The sequence below is a fragment of the Hypanus sabinus genome, chromosome X1 (genome assembly GCF_030144855.1).
Source record: "Hypanus sabinus isolate sHypSab1 chromosome X1, sHypSab1.hap1, whole genome shotgun sequence".
Lineage (NCBI taxonomy): Eukaryota > Metazoa > Chordata > Chondrichthyes > Myliobatiformes > Dasyatidae > Hypanus > Hypanus sabinus.
Genome location: NC_082738.1, coordinates 9,040,729 through 9,065,438, shown reverse-complemented (window position 1 = coordinate 9,065,438; position 24,710 = coordinate 9,040,729). Strand labels below are relative to the sequence as shown.

General features: G+C 42.0%; 2 protein-coding genes across 3 annotated transcripts in view; both read right to left on the bottom strand.

Annotated features, from left to right (window-relative positions):
* Window positions 1-24,376, bottom strand: part of LOC132384559 (protein TANC2-like) — a 764,460-nt gene extending 740,084 nt beyond the window's left edge. For both annotated transcript variants that reach the window (XM_059955744.1, XM_059955745.1), the window contains exon 1: window positions 24,044-24,376. The gene's annotated coding sequence lies outside the window, so the exon portion shown is untranslated. The remainder of the gene's footprint in view (window positions 1-24,043) is intronic.
* Window positions 16,592-20,052, bottom strand: LOC132384561 (uncharacterized). Its single transcript, XM_059955748.1, has 2 exons — window positions 19,294-20,052; window positions 16,592-17,339 (listed from the first exon to the last, which is right to left on the bottom strand). The coding sequence occupies exons 1-2, from the start codon at window positions 19,834-19,836 to the stop codon at window positions 17,205-17,207; spliced, it is 678 nt and encodes a 225-aa protein (XP_059811731.1). The 5' UTR covers window positions 19,837-20,052; the 3' UTR covers window positions 16,592-17,204.
* Window positions 24,377-24,710: the final 334 nt, after the last annotated feature.

Sequence of the window (24,710 nt, the reverse complement as noted above, 5' to 3'; positions counted from 1 at the left end):
TTTAAATCAACTAAATGATTTTCAGATCTCATGATTGACTGAAGGACTTGGCAAACCAGACTGCACCTTTAAAAGGTTGAAAGCTCATTGCCATGGCCAAAAGTGAGGCAGGAAGAGGGTGACTCCAAGCCAGGCAGAGGGTCAAGGCCTCTAACCCAGCATCTTGTTGGCAAATATGCAGCCGCCGGAGAATAAGATTGAGGACCTGAGGTCAAGACTTCTGTATTGAGAAGAACTGGGGGTCGTTTCATCATATGTTTGATTGAAACGTATCTTTCTCCAACAACTCCATTGCCATATTCAAGTTCACTGATGACACTACTATTGTTGGCTGAACCAAAGGTAATGATGAATCAATACATAGGAGGGAGATTGAAAATTCAGCTGAGTGGTGTCATAACAACCTCTCACTCAATGTCAGCAAGGTACAGTGAACAAACCCAAAAGCTTCCTGATTTACAGAATGGACTGAATTGCTAAGTTGGGAAAGGCAAAAGGAGGAGGTATGTGTTTCATGATAAATTCTTGGTGTTCCAATGTGGCAATTTTGTCGAACTCATCTTCCCCCAACCCTGAACACCTAACAATCACATGCAATCCATTCTATTTAGCTAGGGAGTTCTCCATAATCCTGACCACAGTTTACATATTTCCAGTGGCTGACTATAATAAAACGCTTGAGATACTGCATGATGCCGTCTCCAAAGAAATAATCCATCCTGAAAAATTTCAAATCATAGTCGAAGACTTCAATCAGGCTTGTTTGAAGAAATCCCTACCAAATTACCATCAGCATATAACCTGTATCACCAGAGGTCCCAACATGCTAGACAAAGGGTCAGCAACCTTTACCACTGAAAGAGCCATTTGGACCCGTTTCCTACAGAAAAGAAAACACTGGGAGCCACAAAACCCGTTTGACATTTAAAATGAAATAACACTGCATACAACGTTTTTTTTTGCCTTTATGCTATGTATAAACAAACTATAATGTGTTGCATTTATGAAATCGATGAACTCCTGCAGAGAAAACGTAATTACATTTCTGCATGCAACAAAAACATTTTGAACTCCGACAAAAAGACATTGGGTTGAAGGTTACTTTTAAGTAAAATACTCAATGTCTATTTGAGTCCTTCTTGTATTTATGAAAAACGCTGAACTTAAATTTTCCGCCAGCAGCAAACCAAAAATAACGTCAGCCAGCTGTCAACCTGAAAAATAAAAGGACTATTTCACTGAACAATGAAAAAATATGAATATACGTAAAATAATAGGCAATTAAAATATTTATCATACTTGGTTAATGGGATTTCTGCTCCTGGACCTCAGCACACAGCGTCTGCACATCAGGGCTGTATGACGTCACCTTCATCTTTACACAGGATCGCAAGCTGTCATCTGTGAGGCGTGCGCGATGTTTGTTTTTAATAAAGTTCATGTTGGAGAACACCTGCTCACACACATATGTGGATCCAAAGATTGACAGGACTCCAAGCGCATATTTTTTAATGTTTACATAAATGTCGGGGATAACATTTCATGTTTCGAACACAAGTTTGTCCGGTTTGGGGAGGTTTTCAATATCACTCCATTTGTGATTCTGAGCAAGGACGGCCTTCTGACGGGCAACATCTTCAAGGTCTGCTGTCAAGCGTCTAAACTTGGACACACACATGTCTTTGTCGGCCAGTTCCATCTCAAGATCAGGTTGACTCACACCTGCCAATGCAGTCGTATTCAGTAGGGATGGATCGATGCTTAGGGGAGTGACCGGGAAGGATAATGTGTTTTTTTCCTCTCTGAACTCACAGAAGTGTTTCCCAAACGATGTCTGCATTGCGATGATTGCAGAATGTAAATACTCCTAATTTATCATGTCATGACCTTGTTTGAACTCTCTCTGGGGAAGTGAGACAATGTGCCTTTCTGTAAATCTCTGGGTAGCACTGTCAACTTGCGCTCGAATGCCAAAACATCCTCCAACATGTGTAGGACTGTACGTCCTTTCCCCTGTTCAGCGTGTTCAGGTGCGCTGTCATGTCTACCATGAAGTGTAGCTTTTCCAGCCACTCTGGCTGTTCCAGCTCAGGAAAGGTGAGCCCTTTGCTGCCCAGGAAAGTTTTCACTTCTTCCAGACATGCGACAAAGCGTTTCAGCACCTCCCCTCTGGACAGCCACCAGACTTTGTTGTGCAGCAGGAGATCAGAATATGCGCTTTCCAGCTCATCCAGTAACAAACGGAATTGACGGCGATTTAAACTTTTTGCCATTATTTTATTGACAATCTGAATGACAACATCCATTACTTCTGTGCATTCCGGAGGAAATGTTTGAGCGCACAGTGTCTCTTGGCCTGAGCGGCAACATAACTAGCGTATGTAGTTGATTTTCCAGACTTCATCCACTTCTTGAAATGATTTTTGCTCAGATCAACCTTCCGCATCAGTTCCGAAACGGCTTTTTTTCTCTCATCTCCATCCGGATATTTTTGAGCAAAGGCTGCGTGTTTATTCTGGAAATGTCTTGCGACATTTGACTTTTTGTTGTTTGCTAGTTTCTCATTGCATACGAAGCATACCGGTAAACCAGTCTCGTCAACAGTGAAAGCAAATGAATCTGTCCACGTATCATTAAACGTTCTGTTTTCTTCAGTCACTTTTCTTTTTTTTTTAAGAATTCTCCATAGTTAGCCTACCTTGGATCAAAAAATTAAAGAAATCGCGCACTGGCGGGTGTCAGACATTGGCAGTGGTGACGTATATTAATAGCGATAAAAACACGTTGTAGCGGTGTGCTACACGCAGTTAGTAAACTGCAGTCAAAGTTAACTTTATTCGAACTAAACAGCCTTGCTTTTAAGCCTCCCTCAACCCGCCCCCCATGGGCGCGGATGCTCCAAAAGACACGTACTCACAAACCCCCGTAGGCTATCTCCCTTAGCCTGAACACTGGCTAATTGTGAGCCGGTTCGGATGTGCCAGGAAACGGGTCGCCACAACGTTTTATTCAGATTGTACAAGATCACCATAATCTTCAAATTTAGAATTACATTTCAAAAACTAACTAACATAAAATACATTTTAATTAAATACTCACCATTTATTTTCCAAAGCCACAGGGAGCCGCAGCACAGAGATGAAAGAGGCGCATGCGGCTCCGGAGCCGCGGGTTGCCGAACCCCGTGCTAGACCACTGTTATATTAAGATAAGGAATGCCTACAGTTCCATGTCCCGACCAGATTTTGGTAAATCAGATCACTTGGCTGTCCTCCTACCTGCATGCAGGCAGAGGCTAAAGAGCAAAGCTCCAGAGATTAGGACAACAAACAGGTGGTTACGGGAGGCAGAGGAGCGGCTACAGGATTGCTTCAAGTCAGTTCAAGCAGTCATCTAGAGATCTGAATGAATACACCATGGTTGTAACAGGGTTTATTAAAACAGATGCAGACAATTGTATCTCTACTAAACCATTTAGAATCTTCCCCAATCAGAAGCTTTGATCAACCATGAGATCCAAAATCTGCTGAGAGCCAGATCAGAGGCATTTAACCAAGAAAGTTGCAAGAGGTTCAGGCATCATCTCCGGAAAGCCTTCTCATGGGCAAAGTGGAAATTCTGGACCAAACTTGAATCAACAAAGGATGTCCGACAGTTGTGGCAGGGCTTGAAAACCTCTTCTAAAGTTAAATCAAGCAACATGGGAGACAGCAGGACTTCGCTTCCAGATAAGCTCAATGCCTTCTATGCTCACTTTGACCATCAAAACATGGAGAACATGGAGGAACCATCACAAACTCCCATATCTCCCAAGGAGGGTGAACCCACAAAGCATCTGGCCGTGACAGGGTACCTGGCCATGTACTAAGGACATGTGCTGATCAACTGGCTGGTGCATCCACTGAGATCTTTAACTTCTAGCTTTGGGTGTGTGTGGTACCCACCTGCTTTAAGCAGGCTTCAATTATACTGGTGCCCAAGAAGAGCATGGTAACTCACCTCAAAATCACCCAGGTGCACTTACATCCACAGTGAAGTGTTTTGAGATGAAACATCCCAGTTCTTGCCCAAGAGGTGACTTAGATCCACTCCAATTTGCCTACAGAGCAACAGGCCCACAGCAGATGCCACCTCATTAGCTCTTCACTCAACCCTGGAACATCCAAATAGAAAAGAATTTATTTAAATCTTACATCCATCCCAAAATGTGAGGGAATAAAAACCTTTGCATTATGACTCAGTCACAATGTACAGGCACGTGAATTTAAAAGTCCAATGGCCTGTAGAAAGAAGCTGTTCCGTAGCCTCTTGGTCATGGTTTTAATACTGCAGTACTGTTTGCCAGACAGAAGCAGCTGAAACAAGTTTATGGTTGAGGTGACTGGTGTCTCCGATGATCTTCCAGGCCTTCCTTATGCACCTGCTGCTATAAATGTCCTCAATGGAGGGAAGTTCACATCAACAGATGCGCTGGGTTGCCTGTACCACTCTCTGCAGTGCCCAGAGATCAAGGATGGTACAGTTCCTATACCAGACTGTGACACAGCCACTCAGTACTCTCTCAATTCTGCCCCTGGAAAAGGTCTAGAGGGATTTGGGAACCCATACCGAACTTGAGTCTCCTGAGGTGGAAGAGATGCTGTTGTGCTTTTTTTGTCACAAAGCCAGTGTGTACAGGGCAGGTGAGATTATCAGTGATGTGTACAGTCGGTCCTCCTTATCCGCAGGTTGTGCATGCACAGATACAACCAACCGCAGATTGGGAAAACCTGGAAGTTCTCTCTTCAGCACTTGTTAAGCATATACAGACTTCTTTTTCTTGTCATTATTCCCTAAACAATACAGTATAACAACTATTTACATAGCATTTACATTGTATTAGGTATTATAGGTAATCTAGAGATGATCTGAAGTAAACAGGAGGATGTGCATAGGTTACTGCGGTCAGGAATCGAAAAAAAAATGGAAGTTCTCCAAGTACAACACACACAAAATGCTGGTGGAACACAGCAGGCCAGGCAGCATCTATAGGGAGAAACACTGTCGACGTTTCGGACTGAGACCCTTCATCAGGACTAACCAAAAGGAAAGATAGTTAGAGACTTGAAAGTAGTGTCCATCTATAATGGCCCCCATTCCCATTCTGATATGTCTATCCATGGCCTCCTCTATATTGTCAAAATGAATCCAAACTCAGGTTGGAGGAACAACACCTTATATACCGGCTGGGTAGCCTCCAACCTGATGGCATGAACATTGACTTCTCTAACTTCCGTTAATGCCCCTCCTCCCCTTCTAACCCCATACCTGACATATTTAGTTGTTTGCCTGTACTCCATCTCCCTCTGGTGCTTCCCCCCACTTTCTTTCTCCTGAGGCCTCCTGTCCCATGATCCTTTCTCTTCTCCAGCTTTGTATCACTTTTGCCAATCACCTTTCCAGCTTTTAGCTTCATCCCACCCCCTCCGGCCTTCTCCTATCATTTCGCATTTCCCCCTTCCCCCACTACTTTCAAATCTCTTACTATCTTTCCTTTCGGTTAGTCCTGACGAAGAGTCTCGGCCCGAAACTTCAACAGTGTTTCTCCTTATAGATGCTGCCTGGTCTGCTGTGTTCCACCAGCATTTTGTGTGTGTTGTTGTTTGAATTTCCAGCATCTGCAGATTTCCTCGTGTTAGTTATCTAAGTACATCCAGTATTATATAGCGTCAGTTTGTCAAACACTTGTCTTAGTATATAGTATATATTTTACCTTTCTATGCACATAAAACACTAAAGAAACATATATATTTCAATAATTAAACCACTGCGTTGCTTAGTGATAATTGTAGCTTTCATCTGGACAGGGCCTTCACATGCTCCATTATTCTCACTTTATTCTTTGAAATTGTTCCGATTGTTGACTGACTGTAGCCTAATGCTTTTCCAATGAAAGATGGCGTTTCACCTCTTTCCAATTGCTTTATTATTTCCACTATTTTCAATCGTGATCATCTTCCGGAACAGAAACACTGCGGGCGGCGGGTCCCAAGCTCTGGCAGGTCCTAAAGACCACCGCACTGAGCCAGGTTAAATAAGCTCCGGAGCTCTGCTGAGTCCAAAAGTCCACCAACTTGAGCATCCACATTTTTTGGTGTCCACGGGGGGGGGGGGGTCCCGGAACCAATCCCCCGCAGATCAGGAGGGCTGACTGTATACTGAGAAACTTGAAACTACTCACCCTTACAACTGCAGACTCATTGATGCTGATCGGGGCGAGCCTGTCTCATAATCCATGATCAGCTCTTTTGATTTTTGGACATTGAGGGAGAGGTTGTCATCTTGGCACCACTGTATCAGGGTGTCAACCTCTCTTCTGTAGGCCATCTCATCACTGCTAGAAATAAGGCAGCTCAAAGTCGTGTCATCTGTGAATTTGATCAGTAGGTTGGAGCTGTGTGTGGCAGCACATTCATGGGTGTAAAGAGAGTAGAGAAGGGGACTCAAAATACAACCCGAGGGGGCATCCCTGTGTTGAGGGTCAGAAGGGTAGAGGTGATCCAATAGGAAGTCTAGGATCCAGCTGCACAAGGTGGGGTGCAGGCTGAGGTGTCTGAGCTTCCTGTCAAGTCTGCAGGGAATTATGGTGTTGAATGCTGAATTATAGTCCAGGAACAGCATTCTATTGTATGCACCCCTCTTCTCCAGGTGAGTGAGGACAGCGTGTAGCGCTGTGGCTATTGTGTCATTCGTTGACCCAGTTCCATTGGCAGGCGAATTGTAGGGGATTCAGTATGGGTAGTAGCGTGCTGCAGATGTAGTCTTTAACCAGCCTCTCAAAGCACTTGCTTCTTATTGAGGTGAGTGCAACATAGCCCAAATACCATCTATAAATTTGCTGATGATACAACCATTGTTGGTAGAATCTCAGGTGTTGACGAGAGGGCTTACAGGAGTGAGATATACCAACTAGTGGAGTGGTTTTGCAGCTATAGTTCATTAGGAGTTTGAAGAGATTTGGCATGTCAACAAATACACTCAAAAGCTTCTACAGATGTACCGTGGAGAGCATTCTGACTGGTTGCATTATTGTTTTGTGTTACTGTACAGGACTGAATGCTGCAGGGAGTTGTAAAATTAGTCAGCTCCATCTTGGGTACCAGCCTCCGTAGTATCCAAGGTATCTCAAAGATCAGTGCCTCACAAAATGTTTACCATTATTTTATTTTGTATTATGTACTAGATTGTACTGCTGCTGCTAAGTTAATGAAATTTCACGACACATGCTGCTGATAATAAACCTGATTCTGATTCATAGCTGAAGTGCATCCAATTTAGTCTAACTTCACTCGGAATTGCAATTTTTACTCTTACGATAGCCTTCTGTAGGTCATACCTGGACTTCTTGTAGAGTTTAAGATCACCAGTCTTGAACAATCTAACCTTCAGCAGATTGCGAATCTCCTGGCTCATGCACAGCTTCTGGTTTGGGTATCTGGTATGTTCTCAAAGACACACAGGTCTTGAAGTCAGTGACAAATATGGTATATTCATTCAGAACCAAAGATGAATTCCTGAATATGATCCAGTCCACTGTAAACACTCCTCCCCATCCCTTGACCATACCTTTGCGGTCCTCTCCAGCAGTGCTGCCGTCCCCAGTCTCTACTTGTATGCTGGGAGAAGTATAGCCAGGTGATCGGATTTGCCAAATTGCAGATATGGAATGGCACATTTAAGCAGATAGAATGGTATTTTCAAAAACTTAACATATCATGCAGTTAAATTACTATTATGATCTTAAGTAATAACAACACTAACAAAACTTAAGGCACTTAAAGGATTTGGATTCTGTGCAGATGACTATCATTTTGATCAATTATTTACACTACTGTGCAAAATACAGTTTTGTGTTATTAGTTGGAAGTGACTTTCATACTGTTTCATTTCACAACTACTGCTGGAGCAATATACCAGCCTTCAAACAGCTAATATTAGGATTGTAATTCACTTACATAATGGCAATCAGCATGCATGAGATTCTAAACACAGCAAATAAGCTAAACTTTCATACAAAATGGATGATATTCATAATAAATAATGATGTTTTACATGATTAAATCTGATGCCTTAGTTATGCAATAAATTGGCAGGACCATTTGCACCAGGTACAGAACTATCTGACAAACGATCCATATGATACTTTGAATGTTATTATGCAGACAATCACAGAAAGCACAATTCACCAAACAGGATTGTATAAACTCCATAGTGTACAGATTAAATATAGACACTGTATACAGTCTAGAGCAATAATGAATAATAAGCTCACATGCACATTTCTTGCAAAAATGTAGAACTATTTCAGAAAGTCATAATACACATGAATATTGGCAGGGAATAATAAATCGGAGCACCATTATGGAAATTAAACAACTGAATGCTGTTCACAAACATTTTACCAATTCATCAGTCAATCATACAAATTGCATACAGCATTCTAATATCTGGCAACTGCTAATTTATTTTTGACTTAAAAAATAAATTACACAAGCATTAATTCTAAAAAGTTAAACAAGTTTTGTCTTAGAATACTAAATCAGCAGACCATGCAGGTAGATTAGTATGCAAGGGCCAGACATCATCTTCCACCTGCACTACAAGGTAATCAAAGTGTGAGAATCACTAGGAGGAAAAAGCCACCAAGCTCCATTTTAAGAGTTTAGAATCACTTAGCTTAACAACAATGCAGCTTTATCTTCAAAGATAGGTACTCCAGTGGGAGCTAACAAGTTGCCTAAATGGAAAGCAATGCTACGCATTTCAGAGGACAGCAGAACATGAAAACTAATTGATATACATATCACTGACCATTTTGCCCCCTTTAAAAACACTACTCTTCCCTGAGCAAAGTACAACCACCCACACAAAAGCTAATAATTTTGGAAAAAAGCAAATTATCCTCACTCAAACTTTAGACAAAATCTGCAGTTTTCACAGAACAAAAATGTTTACCATTATTATTATAATAATAATATGCCACTATAAGCACAGCTAGTTTCTTTAGGTTGTCATAGCCAGGAGCAGCGACAAGCTCCCACTACCTATTAAATGCTCCTAATAGCATGCATCTCGGATAGCCTCTGACAACCAAGTCTAGCTCCTGGCCTTCATGGGTGGCATAGTTACTAAGTCTAGCAGAACTATTTCTACTGACAGGAGAAGGGGCAAAGGCATGTTACTAGCACCTTAAAACCAGTCACTTCAGACAGATAGGGTTGATCAACCATGCTTGACAGCTCATCTAGAAGGAAAACTAATCTCAAACCTGCGCTGCCTTGCAGCTATACCCATTCACAGAGATGGCTTCAGAAGTAAACCCCAAAGAGAAATCCAGAGCTGAAGTCCTTAAAGCAGTCCTATACTGAGATCAAACCTGACTGGTAACTCCTGTAAGGGTGCTGGTGCCAAACTGTGTAGATCTCTGCTGTTCCTTTAGATTCATCAGCTGCGTGGAGAAGGGGAGCCTGCTGCAAGGGAGACAGCTTGCTCTCCGTATCATACAGCCTTGGCTTGCATAGACAGCGAGGACACAACCACCATGGTCAACCCTGATCAATGGAGGGCCTACATAAGCACAGCTCATGAAGTTTGGAACATCAAAAAAAAATTGTTGCCCTTTATTTCATTTTAAACATAATTGGCATTACTACTAATATTATTAAACATACATTTCCAGCTTATGAAATCCTGATAGCACTAATGTAAAAAAGGGCAATGTGTACTTCCTCACATTAGTTTTCCATTTAAAATGCACTAAATAAATACATTGCAATAAACTATTTGCCATTGCATATGAATATGCCATATATTACACTGATGTTAGTTAAAAACTGAAATTGTAATATTGTCACTTGAATCAAGAAACAGTAAAATGTCTGTCTTGCATATTGTTTGCAAAGATCAAAACCTTACACAGTGCATTGATGTAGAACAAGGTTAAACTATGAAAGAATGCAGACCAAAAAGTACCTGCCACAGAAAAAAAATGCAGTGTAGGCAAACAATAAAGTTGAAAATCATAAGGTAGATTTGGATGCCAAGAGTCCATCTTAGCATACTAGGAAACCATTCGATAGTTTTATAACAGTGGGGTAGAAGCTGGCCTTGAGCCTGGCAGTATGTGCTTTCAAGCTTTTATATCTTCTGCCCAATGGGAGAGGGGAGAAGAGAGAATGTCTGGGGTGGGTGTTGTCTTTGACTATGCTGGCTGCTTAACCAACACAGCAGGAATTGACAGAGTCCATGGAGGGAGACTTTTTCTTGCGATGTGCTGCGCTGTGTCTATAACTCTGCAGTTTCTTGAGGACAAGTGCAGAGCAGTTGCCATACCAAGCCATTATGCATCCAGATTGATTGTTTTCCGTGATGCATCAATAGAAATTGGCATGGCTTGATGGGGACACGTCAGATTTCTCTAGTCTCCTGAAGACGTAGTGGTATCGGTTATCTCTTTGACCTCTGCATCAACGTGGTTGGACTAAGGCATGCTATTGGTGATGTTCACACCTAGGAACTTGCAACTCTCAACCCTCAAACTCAGCACTGTTGCTATAAACAAGAGCATGTGCACTGTCCCCCTTTCTGAAGTCAAAAACCAGTTCTGTTGTTTTGCTTACATTGAGGGAAAGGTTGTTGTGACACCTTGTTACTAAGCTCTCCATCTCCTTCCTGTACAGGGATTCTCATTATTTGAGATTCGGCCACTACGATGATATCATCTGCAAACTTGTAAAGAGTTGGAGCAGAATCTGGCCATGCAGTACCAAGTGAACATGGAGTAGAGTAGGGGACTGAGAATGCAAACTTGTCAAACTCCAGTGTTTAGAATAACTGCACTGGAGATGTTGCTGTCTGTCTTTACTTTTGGTCCAGTCATCAAGGATCCAGTTGCAGAGGGCAGCATTCCATCACAGTTTGGTGATGAGTTTGCTTGGAATTAGATGACTAAAGGCGGAGCTGTAGTCAACGAACAATAGTCTTTCACAAGTGTTTTTACTGCCCAGATACTAGACACAATCTAAGTATCGGGACAAACGAAGAATTTTCTCTTCTACCCCTGCGCGCCCCCCCCCCCCCCACTGTAGACAGAAAAACATTTCTAGTCTAATAAATGGAACTACAGATGAAAGGAGTGCAGGATCAGAATAGTACAGTACCCTACAGTTTTAAAATGTGCAATTTTTAAAAAGGTCTAAACGCCAAAGATGAAAATGAAACTTTTAAATTAGGTACTATTATGAGCAATTTTTTTTTAAATTGGCTATTTCTTCAGTCCAAGAAGGCTTCCAATATCAGCACAATATTTGCCCTAATAATGCCAGCATTAACCAAATAAATAGACTTGAATTACAAAGAACATCTTGGTCTATATGAAATGCATGAGAATAAAAAGACATTATTCCCTTTTCACATCTCAGATAAAGGCTGTAAAATCTGTAGATTTACTTCATGCATTGATAAAAACCCAAAAAGCTATAGGGCATTTATGCACTCAGGAAACAATCAGATTCTCCCAGAGATGTATATTTTATTCATTTTTAGAGAGTGGGATAGGAAGATTTCATTTAGCTTCTTATTTGTCAATGCTGGTTTTCGCCATGGATCAAACAATAAGATTTATTATGTCTCACCTCAAGAACTAGTTTGTGGCCATCTCCATGGTTAGTTTATATTATAATTCTTCTATCTTACTTCAACATACAATTATTTATCCTGTCACTTATGGCTTCTACATTTACAACCTACCTACTTTCACTGTAGAAACAGGAATAAAAGGTACAAAGATTTGAGAACAACATATGCTTCTATAAATAGTACAACAATAAAAACAGTGCAAAGCATACAAAATGCTGGTGGAACGCAGCAGACCAGGCAGCATCTATAGGAAGTACAATCGACGTCTCAGCCTAAAACGTTTACTGTACTTCTTCCTATAGATGCTGTCTGGCCTGCTGCGTTCCACCAGCATTTTGTGTGTGTTGCTTGAATTTCCAGCGTCTGCAGATTTCCTCATGTTTGCGACAATAAAAACAGTGGCAAGATAGTTCTATGTCTATTTCTTTCCAACCCCCTAGTATATTAAATGAAAGTGGATAATTTTATTAATGTATCAATCTTGAGTCAATGAATTAACTCCCAAATTCAATTTTTAATTTTTCTTCTTTCCAGTTAGAATTTCAAAAATATCTCAAGACAAAGCAAGCTACTTTCTGTCTCTCACCTTATAAAGTTTTCTTCTCTCAATACACAGTGGTATCCATCTACACTAATATATTCCTCCACAACTGTAAATAATCAAGACAAAACAGTGAGTGTAATCTCTCTTCTAAATCTGGATCTATTTGTTTTATGGACTTATTATATGCAAATATGTAATTGGCTTATTATTGTCACATGTACCAAGACACAGCGGGAAAACTATTGTGCATGCGATCCAGACAGATCATTTCAAAATACAAGTATTCTGAGGCAGTACAAAAGGAAAAGCACCATTCGTACATATAGGGTTGTGTGCTCCGCATTGTTCCGCAAGTCAATGCAGGGAAAGATTGTTATCAATACACCATGCCACTAAGCTCTCATCTCCTTCCTGTACTCCATCTACTCATCATCCGAGACCCACCTTACTACAGTGATGTCATCTGCAAACTTGTAAATGAAGTTAGAGTGGAATCTGGCTGCACAGTTATGAGTGCATGGGAGTAGAATAGGGGCTGAGTTCACAGCTTTGTGGAGCATCAGTATCGAGGATAATGGAGCTGGAGGTGCTGCTCCCTATCCTTACTGTGGTCTGTTGGTCAGGAAATCCAGGATTCAGCTACAATGGAAGCTGCTAAATCCTAGGTCTTGGAGTTTAGAGATTAGCTTTCTTGGAATTACAGTATATAAAGTGGCACTGTCGTCAATAAATAGGAGTCTGTCATAGATGTCTTTGTTATTCAGATACTTCAGAGAAGAGTGCAGGGCAAGGAAAATGGCACCTGCCATGGACCCATTTTGACAACAGGTAAATAAATTGCAGTGGCTCAAAGTTGCTTAAGTTGATATGTGCCATGACTAACCTCTGCAAACACCTCATGATGGTGGATGTCAGAGCCACTAAGCAATAGTCATCAGGTGGGAACCTCAGAATGGAGTAGGGAAGAGGTTAAATACGTTTGGAACCATTTCCACCAGCTGATCCATGGAAACACAGCCAGGGACTGCATCCGGGCCAAACACTTTCCACATATTCACTCTCTGGAAGAGTTATCTGACATTTGCAGTGATCGTGGATACTTTGGAGGCTATCAGGGCAACTATTGTCACTTCAATGTCCTTGCCCACTTGATTGAAACTTGGTCATTTTTATTTATATTGATGTTATGGTAAAGAACCCAAAGAACCCGTGCATCCAAGTTGGCCTTTTTCTGCAAGTGTCCTAGCTTAATCCTGCTTTCCTGTTCTGTTCACATGTTCCTTTACAATTCTCCTTTCTGAGCAAATAATTCCTTATAACATCTAGCTCGAATTAAATGTTTCAGTCATACTTTCATATTTTAACTAATCTTTTGCTTTGCATGCATCAAGTTTGTTCTTCTCACCAGCCTATGGAGACAATTGTAATAGTTTCTTCACCATGAGCTTTCATAGATTAACAAGTGTCACAGCTTCTTTCAGTTCAGCCTAGTTTCACCTTTCCTTTTCTTCTAACAACCAGAATCATACACAATATCCTAAATACCAGCTTGCAAATTCAAAATTTCCTAATTTTTTTACTCCTAATTTCACAACCACCCCAGCTTCCTCTTCCACTGTAAATAACTTGCACACTGGCATATCAAGGTGTCTCTAGCCCACGATACCACTTAAATTTTATTCTACATCTCCCAATCCTTGACAACCCTCATCATAATTTTGTGGTGCCACCCAATTGTGAAACTATCCTCAATTTTCAATCCAAGATCCAACTACATAGTTAACAGACTCCATAGATGTCACATTCATAGATAACGACAGTGGTCAATTAAATTTCCATCCACATTTGACCCAAATATTACTTCCTAAACCAGGGGTCGGCAACCTGCGGCTCCCGAGCCATTTGTGGCTCTTTCACCTCTGTGCTGCGGCTCCCTGTGGCTTTGGGAAATAATTGGTCAGTATTTAATTAAAATGTATTTTATGTTAGTTTGTTAGCTTTTGAAATGTAATTCTAAATTTGAAGATTATGGTGATCTTGTACGATCTAAGTGTGGTGACACATTTCCTCACAATTAGCCAGCATTCCGGCTAAGGGAGATAGCCTACGCGAGTTTGTGAGTACGCGTCTTTTGCAGCATCTGCGTCCATGGGGGCTGGGTTGAGGGAGGCTTAAAAGCAAGGCTGTTTAGTTCGAATAAAGTTACCTTTGACTGCAGTCTTTATTTTAGCGCTGCCTGTCGCGCTACACCGCTACAACGTGTTTTTTATCGCTATTAATATACATCACCACCGCCAATGCCTGACACCCGCCAGTGCGCGCTTTCTTTTAATTCTTCGATCCAAGGTAGGCTACCTATGTAGTAACCTTCAACCCAACGTCTTTTTTTCGGAGTTCAAAATGTTTTTGTTGCATGCAGAAATGTAATTTCGTTTTCTCTGCAGGAGTTCATCAATTTCAAAAATGCAACACATTATAGTTTGTTTATACATAGCATAAAGGCAAAAAAAACCCGTTGTATGCAGTGTTATTTCATTTTGTGGCTCCCAGTGTTTTCTTTTCTGTGGGAAATGGGTCCATATTGGCTCTTTTAGTGGTAAACGTTGCCGACCCCTGTCCTAAACAGAAGTGAGAATTTAACTCCCATCAATATTCAATGACAACTATCACCATAAAGCTGCCATGAAAATGCTGCAACTTACGAAAATCGTTCAGTACTGTGATTAGTAGCTCATTTCCTTAGCTTAAAACCCCTTCCACTTGCTGCATGATTCAATTCAGAATCAATGAGGAATAAATGAATTTATCTGGAGTGATGCAGATACAACAAAATTTAAGTAGCTCAACGCTAACCTTAACAAGGCAACCTGGTTGTTACCCTATCCACCATTTAAAAATTTCTTACTCTCCACCAATGTGTCCTGGACGCAATGAGTATTAGTTAAAGGAAGCTTTGAAACATCACTACAGAATTTGCTAACAAAAAACTTTTTGGGAATACTTTCACTGCAAAGATTGCAATGGCTCAAAGTGGAGACCTGCCATGATGTTTTGAAGGACAGTAATGAAAGGAGGCCTTCCCAGCTATGTTAGGAAAACCCAGAGGAAAAGTGATGCCCATAAAAAAGCTTTGCTTATTCCCTACAATTTATCATATCACTATCCATAATTGCATTCGCATTATCTTATTTAATAACATAACATACCAAATGTACAAACTATAGCACTGGGAAGATGGTTGTGGCTACCAACAATGAATCATCCCAGCCCAGGTCATCATTACAGAAGTTCCTTCAAGCAGTATCCTGGTAACAGCTGCGCCCTGCTGTATCAATGACTTCCCTTCTATCACAAGGTGAGCTGGGTTATTTGCTGATGATTGTACAAAGGTCAATGCCTTCACAAATCCTTAAAAAATAGTGTGGTCCAAGTCCACAAGCACAACACCAAGCCAACATTCAGGCATGGACTGATGATAAGCATGCAGCAAAAATGGCAAGCAATGAACATTTTTAACAAATCAGAGTTAAACCATCTACTCTTAACATACAATAGCATTAAATATTACCAAGCCTTCCACCAATATCCTTGAGATCACCACTGACCAGAACTGCATCAGTCACATAAATATTGTGGCTACCAGAGCAGCACACTGTAGCTCCCAGACTAGGTCAGAGAAGTGGCAACACAATGAGTCATTGTTTTTGCAGAGATCAAGAGCACACACACATGGGAGTATCTAGCTTGAATCCTATAACAAGATGAGAACAGAGCTTCAAGAAATGATGGGTGGTATGCACATATCTATAAATTCTGGATAGATCTCAACTAAAACTGAAAATTCAGTTGGAAGCCACATCAGACAAATTGGAGTAAGATATTTGTTCGTGAAAGAAGTGTGGTTGCGAAATCAAGATTTGGCCAACATTGGTCAAAAGAAACTACCGAGGATGAACAGACAGACATCCCTGAGTAGAGCACGACTTCCAGCTCTGAGAAGATAACAGAGTTGCTTCAGCAAAGTGCCTTCAATCTGAAATGTAAACTGTTCCTCATTCCATAGGTACTGCCCGGCTTGTTAGGGATTTCTAGATTTTGTTTTGCTTTTATATTAAAGGTTAGGGGATGGGTACTTTGCAAAGACTGCCTCATCTGTGACACTCCAAAGCCTTTCCACCATTTACAAGGCACAGGTCAGCTGTGCAAAAATATTCTCCATGAATGCACCACCAGCAACTCTCAAGCTCAACTCTATCTACAATAAAGTTGCCAACTTGATTGGGACCCCAAGAGTTAATCAAAGTAAATGTATTTTCAAATTAGTTACAGTACGTCACCATATCCTACCTTGAGATTCATTTTATTGCAGGTATTTACAGAAAAATAAAGAAATAGAATTTATATACATAAACAAAGACCAACAACCAATGCACAAAAGACAAACTGTACAAATAACTAAATAATAGTGAGAACACGAGTTGTAGAATCCTTGAAATTGAGTCTACAGGTTATGGAGTTAGCTCATTATTGAGGTGAATGAAATTATCCACACTGCCTCAGGAGCCTGAAGTTTGTTGGATAAAAACTGTTCCTGAACCTGATGGCGAGAGACCTCCTGCCTGATGATTGCAGTGAGAAGAGAGTATGGCCTAAATGATGGGAGCCCTTGATGCTGCATGCTACTTTCTTGAAGGAGGGGTCCACTGTAGATCAGCAAACTTAAATAAGGCATTGTAGCTGTACTTAACTACACAATCATAGGTATGAAACGAGTTAGAGCAGAGTCCGAAGCACAGTCGTGTGCTGTAACTGTGTTGATGGCGGTAATGGAGATCATTCATTCTCTCCTTCAGAGGTGGCAGCAGTGTGGTCCATCTACAAAATACACAGTTACTCTCCAGACTACTACAAGGACAAGAACAGCAGGTGCATAGAAATACCACCAACACCTCCAAGTTTCTTTTCAAAACAGACACCATTTGGACTATATTCTGTCAGTCTCTCCATTTTCACTGGGTCTACAATCATGAAGCTTCTTTCTCCAAAAGGAGACGGCAGTTCGATAAAGTAGTTCAGAATAGCTGCATTCTTCTGACATGGTCAATAATTGACAGCCTTGCTAGAAATGAATCAGAAACAGAAGTCCATCACTAAAATTTTCACTTTCCCCCCCCCCACCTCCCCCCAATGGGTCATTAAAGATTTGGAGATGGTAATTTCTCTTTTAGAAAAAGGTGAAAATTTACCTCAAAAATATTTTGAATGACTATCCTGAAATATTCATCCTTTTAGGTCCCCTTGTTCAGTTGCCTAATCTAAGGTCTCAACTTTCCAGCATCTTGCTCATCCAAAGCCAGGAATTTCTCACAAAATTACACAAGATATGGTGGTAATAGTGCCTAACACAAGTTTCCCATCATTTTCAGTTGATTAATTTTGTTTTAAAATAGCTGATCAATTGAGCAAGCTGAGTGACAATATTTTCAAATTCATTTTTGTACTGTCATGCTTAATAATGCAGTTTACAATCACTCTGTACCTACATAAACAAGATGTCTTACAAACATTTTCATCTAAATCCCAAAGAGTATAACCCTTCCATCTATGTTATTTATTTGAGAGCTTTCTTGGTTTTCTAATAGGAACAAGCAGTTTCCTTTCCATTTCCTGAACATAGCAGGCATTCTACAAAAATGAGATCCAAACCATTGACCTCCAGGACTATCGAAAAGCAAGTGACCTAGGAAACATTCTTCCAACCTACTCTCCTATCTGGCAGGATACTTGGAAGTGTGGAGGAGTAGAGGGATCTGGGGGTACATGTCCACAGATCCCTGAAAGTTGCCTCACAGGTAGATAGGGTAGTTAAGAAAGCTTATGGAGTGTTCGCTTTCATAAGTCGAGGGACAGAGTTTAATAGTCGTGGGATAATGATGCAGCTCTGTAAAACTCTGGTTAGGCCACACTTGGAGTACTGTGTCCAGTTCTGGTCACCTCACTATAGGAAGGATGTGGAAGCATTGGAAAGGGTAGAGGAAATTTACCAGGATGCTGCCTGGTTTAGAGAGTGTGCATTATGATCAGAGATTAAGGGAGCTAGGTCTTTACTCACTGGAGAGGAGGAGGATGACAGGAGACATGATATAAGTTATAAGAGGAATAGATAGAGTGGACAGCCAGCACCTCTTCCCCAGGGCACCACTGCTCAGTACAAGAGGACATGGTTTTAAGGTAAGGGGAGGGAAGTTCAAGGGGGATATCAGAGGAAGGTTTTTCACTCAGAGAGTGGTTGGTGCGTGGAATGCACTATCTGAGTCAGTGGTGGAGGCAGATATACTAGTAAAGTTTAAGAGACTACTAGACAGGTATATGGAGGAATTTAAGGTGGAGGGTTATATGGGAGGCAGGGTTTAAGGGTCAGCACAACATTGTGGGCCAAAGGGCCTGTAATGTGCTGTACTATTCTATATTCTTATCGGCCAACCAACCGTGTATGGCGGTGAATCAAAAGGTTGTGAAACTTGCCAAAATTATCTGGACTCTGGGTAGGTCCTGGCAGATTGGAAGAAGAGGAATGTCATGCCACTGTTCAAAGCAGGATGTAGGCAAAAGGCACATAACTGTAGGCCAGTTAGTTTTATATCTGTAGTTGGGGAAATGCTTAAAGCTATCATTAAAGAAATAGTGAGACATCTGGAAAGAAATGAATCCATCATGGAGACGCAGCATGAATTCAGCCAAGGCAGGTCCTGTTTACAAACTTACTGGAGTTCTTTGAGGATATAATGAGCACAGTGGATAGAGGGGAACAGATGAACGTCATTTACTTGGATTTCCAGAAGACGGTGGATAAGGTGCCACATAGAACAATACAGCACAGTACAGGTCCCTCAGCCCACAATGTTGTGCTGACCCTTAAACCCTGCCTCCCATATAACCCCCCACCTTAAATTCCTCCATATACCTGTCCAGTAGTCTCTTAAACTTCACTCGTGTATCTGCCTCCACCACGGACTCAGGCAGTGCATTCCACGCCTTCCCCTAATATCCCCCTTGAACTTTCCACCCCTTACCTTAAAGCCATGTCCTCTTGTATTGAGCAGTGGTGCCCTGGGGAAGAGGCACCTGACTAGATTCTCCAACTCACTTGTCACCCATGGTCCCTTCACCCTGCCATTCTTTATCTTCCGCACCGGGACAAATTTATCCCTAACATCCTGCAAGAGATCCCTAAACATCAACCACATGCTCACAGTACATTTCCCTGCAAAAACATCATCCCAATTCACACCCACAAGTTCTAGCCTTATAGCCTCATAATTTCCCCTTCCCCAATTAAAAATTTTCCTGTCCTCTCTGATTCTATCCTTTTTCATGATAATGTTAAAGGCCAGGGAGCGGTAGTCACTGTCTCCCAGATGCTCACCTACTGAGAGATCTATGACCTGACCCAGTTTGTTACCTAATACTAGATCTAGTATGGCATTCCTCCTAGTCAGCCTGTCAACATACTGTGACAGGAACCCATCCTGGACACACTTAACAAACTCTGCCCCGTCTAAACCATTGGAACTAATCAGGTGCCAATCAATATTAGGGAAGTTAAAGTCACCCATGATAACCACCCTGTTATTTTTGCACCTTTCCAAAATCTGCCTCCCAATCTGCTCCTCGGTATCTCTGCTGCTACCAGCGGGCCTACAGAATACTCCTAATAGAACCTCTGCTCCCAGTGCTCCTTTCCTGTTCCTGATTTCTACCCCACACTGACTCAAGAGGATCCTGCTACATTACCCACCCTTTCTGTAGCTCTAATAGTATCCCTGACCAGTAATGCCACCCCTCCTCCACTTTCCCCCCTCTCTATCCCTTTTAAAGCACTGAAGTCCAGGAATATTGAGAATCCATTCCTGCCCTGGTGCCAGCCAAGTCTCTGTAATGGCCACTACATCATGATTCCATGTATGTATCCAAGCTCTCAGTTCATCACCTTTGTTCCTGATGCCTCTTGCATTGAAGTACACACACTTTAGCCCTTCTACCTTACTACCTTTATACCTTTTATTCTGTTTCTCTTTCCTCAAAGCCTCTCTATATGTTAGATCTGGCTTTACTCCATGCACTATACTTGCAGTTCTCGCATGACCTTTATCTTCCTCCACCTCACTGCTCTAACATTCTGGTTCCCCTCCCCCTGCAAATCTAGTTTAAACCCCCAGAGCAACACTAGCAAACCTTCCCGCAAGGATTTTAGTCCCCCCTCCAGTTCAGGTGCAACCCGTCCCGTTGGAACAGGTCCCACCTGCCCTGGAACAAGGTCCAATTGTCCAGGACCATGAAGCCCTCCTTCCTGCACCAACTCCTTAGCCACGTATTCAGCTGCATTATCTTCCTATTTCTAGCCTCACCAGCACGTGGCACGGGTAGCAATCCTGAGATTGCAAACCTGGAGGTCCTGTCCTTCAACTTTGCACCCAACTCACCAAATTGTCTTTGCAGGACCTCCTCCTTCTTCCTATCCATGTCATTGGTCCCTACTTGGACCATGACATCTGGCTGCTCACCCTCCCTCTTGAGAATACTGAGAACTCGATCTGAGATACCGTGGACCCTGGCACCAGGGAGGCAACAGACCATCCGGGATTCTCAATCTCTTCCACAGAACCTCTTATCTGTCCCCATAGCTATCGAATCCCTTATCACTACTGCTCTCCTCTTTTCCCTCCTTCCCTTCTGAGCTGAGGGACAAGTCTTGGTGCCAGAGACGCAACTACTGCAACTTCCCTGCTTAGGTCATCCCCACCAACAGTATCCAAAACGGTCTACTTATTATTGATGGGAACGGCCACAGGGGTGCTCTGCTCTTCCTGTCTATTTCCTTTCCCTCTCCTGACAGTCACCCAGCTACCTGCCTCCTGACTCTTAGGGATGACTATCTCCCTGTAACTTCTGTTTATTTCTGCCTCTGCCTCCCGAATGATCCAAAGTTCATCCAGCTCCAGTTCCCTAACTCGGTTTGTCAGGAGCTGCAGCTGGATGTACCTTTTACAGGTGTAGTCATCAGGGGCAATTGTGCTTGCCCTGACTTCCCACATACTGCAAACAAAGCACTCGACTGCCCTAACTGCTGCCTCCATTACCTACTTCTAAACTAATTAGATTAATTAAAGGAGCTTACCCGGCCTTACCTCACTGAGATCAAGCTCGTCCTCAGCCTCTGCTCGCCAAAGCCTTCCTACTCTATCTCCCACTACTCTGTCACCCACTCCATTAATCTGTTCGCTTTTTAAATTCTCCCGCTGCCTCATGGGCTGACTTCCACGCGCTTGTGCAGTCGTGCCCCGTTCAAACTGCTAAAGAAATGACCACCCCTTCTCAATCTGCTCACTTTTTAAAATCTCCTGCTGCCTCACGGGCTAACTTCCACGCGCTTGCGCATAAAGGACTTATGCGCAAGATAAGGATATGTAGAGTTGGGGGTGATGTATTAGCATGGATAGAGGATTGGTTAACCAATAGAAAGCAGAGATCTGGGATACATAGGTGTTTCTCTGGTTGGCAATCAGTGTGCTGTGGGGTCAGTGCTAGGCCCACAACCCTTCATGATATACATTAATGATCTGGATGAGGGGACATAAGTGTAGTGTATCTAAGTTTGCTGATGATACTAAATTGAGTGAAAAAGCAATTTGTGCTGAGAATACAGAGAGTCTGCAGAGAGATATAGATAGGTTAAGTGAGTGGGCAAGGGTCTTGCAGGTGGAGTGTGATCTTGGTAAATGTGAGGTCATCCACTTTGGAGTGAAAAATGGAAGATGAGATTATTATTTAAAAGGTAAAAGATTGTAGCACACTGCTGTGCAGAAAGACTTGGGAGGGCTTGTGCATGAATCGCAGAAGATTGGTTTGGAGGTGCAGCAGGCTATCAAGAAGGCAAATGGAATGGTGGCCTTCATTGCTGGAGGGATTGAATTTAAGAGTAGGGAGGTTATGCTGCAGGGTACTGGTGAGGCCTCATCTGGAGTACTGTGTGAAGTTCTGGCCTCCTTACTTGAGGAATGATATACTAGCTTTGGAGGTAGTGCAGAGGAGGTTCACCAGGTTGATTCCAGAGATGAGGGGGTTAGACTATGAGAAGAGACTGAGTCGCCTGTGACTTTACTCGCTGGAATTCAGAAGGATGAGAGATCTTATAGAAATGTATCAAATTACAAAAGGGATAGATAAGATAGAGGTGGGAAAATTGCTTCCACTGGTAGACGAGACTAGAACTAGGGGACGTAGCCTCAAGATCCAGGGGAGGAAATTTAGTACAGAGATGATGAGCTACTGCTTTCCCCCAGAGAGTGGTGAATCTATGGAATTCTCTGCCCAATGAAGCAGTGGAGACCACCTCCATAAATATATTTACGACATGGTTGGATAGGTTTTTACATAGTAGGGGAATTATGGGAAAAAGGCAGGTAAATTGAGATGAGTCCGTGGTCAGATCAGCCGTGATATTATTGAATGGCAGAGCAAGCTCAACAGGCCAGGTGGCCCACTCCTGCTCCTATTATTTATGTTCTTAAGTATCATTTTCCTCACCTACAAAGATCATTATTCCTTAACTACTTCAGGTTTTTGATCAGGTTCATGTACTGAACATGTTTCAAGGTTTGGAATGAAAGTAGTACAAAATACTTTGTTAGTTTTGATTGATGATATTAACCAATGCATTTCCAACCTTGTAATGTCAATATTACACTGGTCAACTAGTACCAGATATTAACTGTTTATTGTAAGTCAGTCAATATTGCTTTTCTGGATTCTCAACAAATCATTGATGATCACATAATGCTGCACACAAGCACCTTTACATTTCCATTTCCTTGTCAACTAATTCTACATTAATACATACCCAGTCAGGACGTTAAAACAATTAAATTATGCACATTAGCTTGAAGTTATTTTAGCCAAAGGTTAATCTGCTGTCTTTCTAGTCTCTCAGTATTTGGCAGCAATTCTTATTATACATCATTTGAATTTTAGAATTCAAAAGAAAAGATTTCCGTGACAGTTGTGAATAATTTTAATCAGGCTATTTTCCATCAACATAAGACGGGAAACACTGTTTGAAAACCACGTCAACTGACATCATTTCAATTATCCCAGCCACACAAGAAAGCCAAATTTTTGCCAAGCTTATCTTTCCATTAGTAAGGTCTTAATGTAAACGATCCTTGTCGAATAAAAGCAATACTGTAAACGATTTTAATACGAAACTACAGGAACGGATGGCACACGTTTTGAATCTATAAATACCGCATCACACCACTAGCTCTTTCACGAAATCCGCTTCCCTGAAGAATACAGAACAATCTCACGCCCTTCCCTGAATTACAATCCTAGTACAGTGCTAAATCTTCCACACACCGATTTAGTTGAACATCCCTTAATGATTCATCTGATATAGTAACACACGTATATCCTTTTTTTTCGCAAGAAAGCACAAGGCAAAACCAAAACAAGCTATCCCTAATTCTTAGTTCTGGCTACAAATGATATGAAATACCTGTAATGCCAGCGTACAATATTGCAAAATGGGATATGAAGTATTACAAATGGACACAACGCTACATAGAGGTTGTTAAATGACAATATCAAGGATGCATTCTCTTTCCCAATGCATAGCAATGACTTTGTTCTATTTATATACCATTCAGATCCATCGTTTATATCCAAAACACACTTGAGAGAGAGGAATGGAATTATAAATACGGGTGTACCCTGCTGTTGCCTTCAGCCGCTACTACGGGTTATGGTCTTTATCTTCTCTCTTACCTCAGGCGGACTGCGCCGGAGCCGTGTATCGGCGACGGAGGAGGAAGCCTCCTTCACTGGCGGCAAAGGAGCAGGCCGCCAATCCCGGCTCTCGACCCTGCCATCCCCGGCAGCGTTCACTATCCAAACCTCACTTCAGAATGCTGTGCCGACTTTTCTTTCCCAACAAAAATAATTCTTTCCCTCCTTGACAAAATAAGACCATCAAAAAAAAAGACAAAAGCTATTGTGCGGTATAATTGTCCTTGTCAGCTTTTTGCCGTCAAACCTCAGCCTTCAACTCCGTTCAACCTCAGAGGTAACAGACACCTAACCAACAGCAGACAAACTCGCAACGCTGTAACCGTGCACTCCTACCTCAGGCTCCCGGAGCCAACAGGAGGGGCTGGACCGGATCCGCCACCACATCCCCGCCCCTAGCCAACCGCAACCAATCACACTACCCTCGCTCGCCAACCGGCACTCCAATTGGCATGAGGCAACAACAAGCACTTTGACCAATCCAAATGCAAAAGTTCGGTAATTGACAGTAGAGATTGCAAATTAATTTACTGAACAAAAGAAAAAAGTGTTAATTAAATGGAATATTTATAACATTTGGCCAATGGAAGCATTGAAGGCGGAGCATTTGATGGTTGTATTGAAGTTGTGTTTGGTGGGGGAGGGT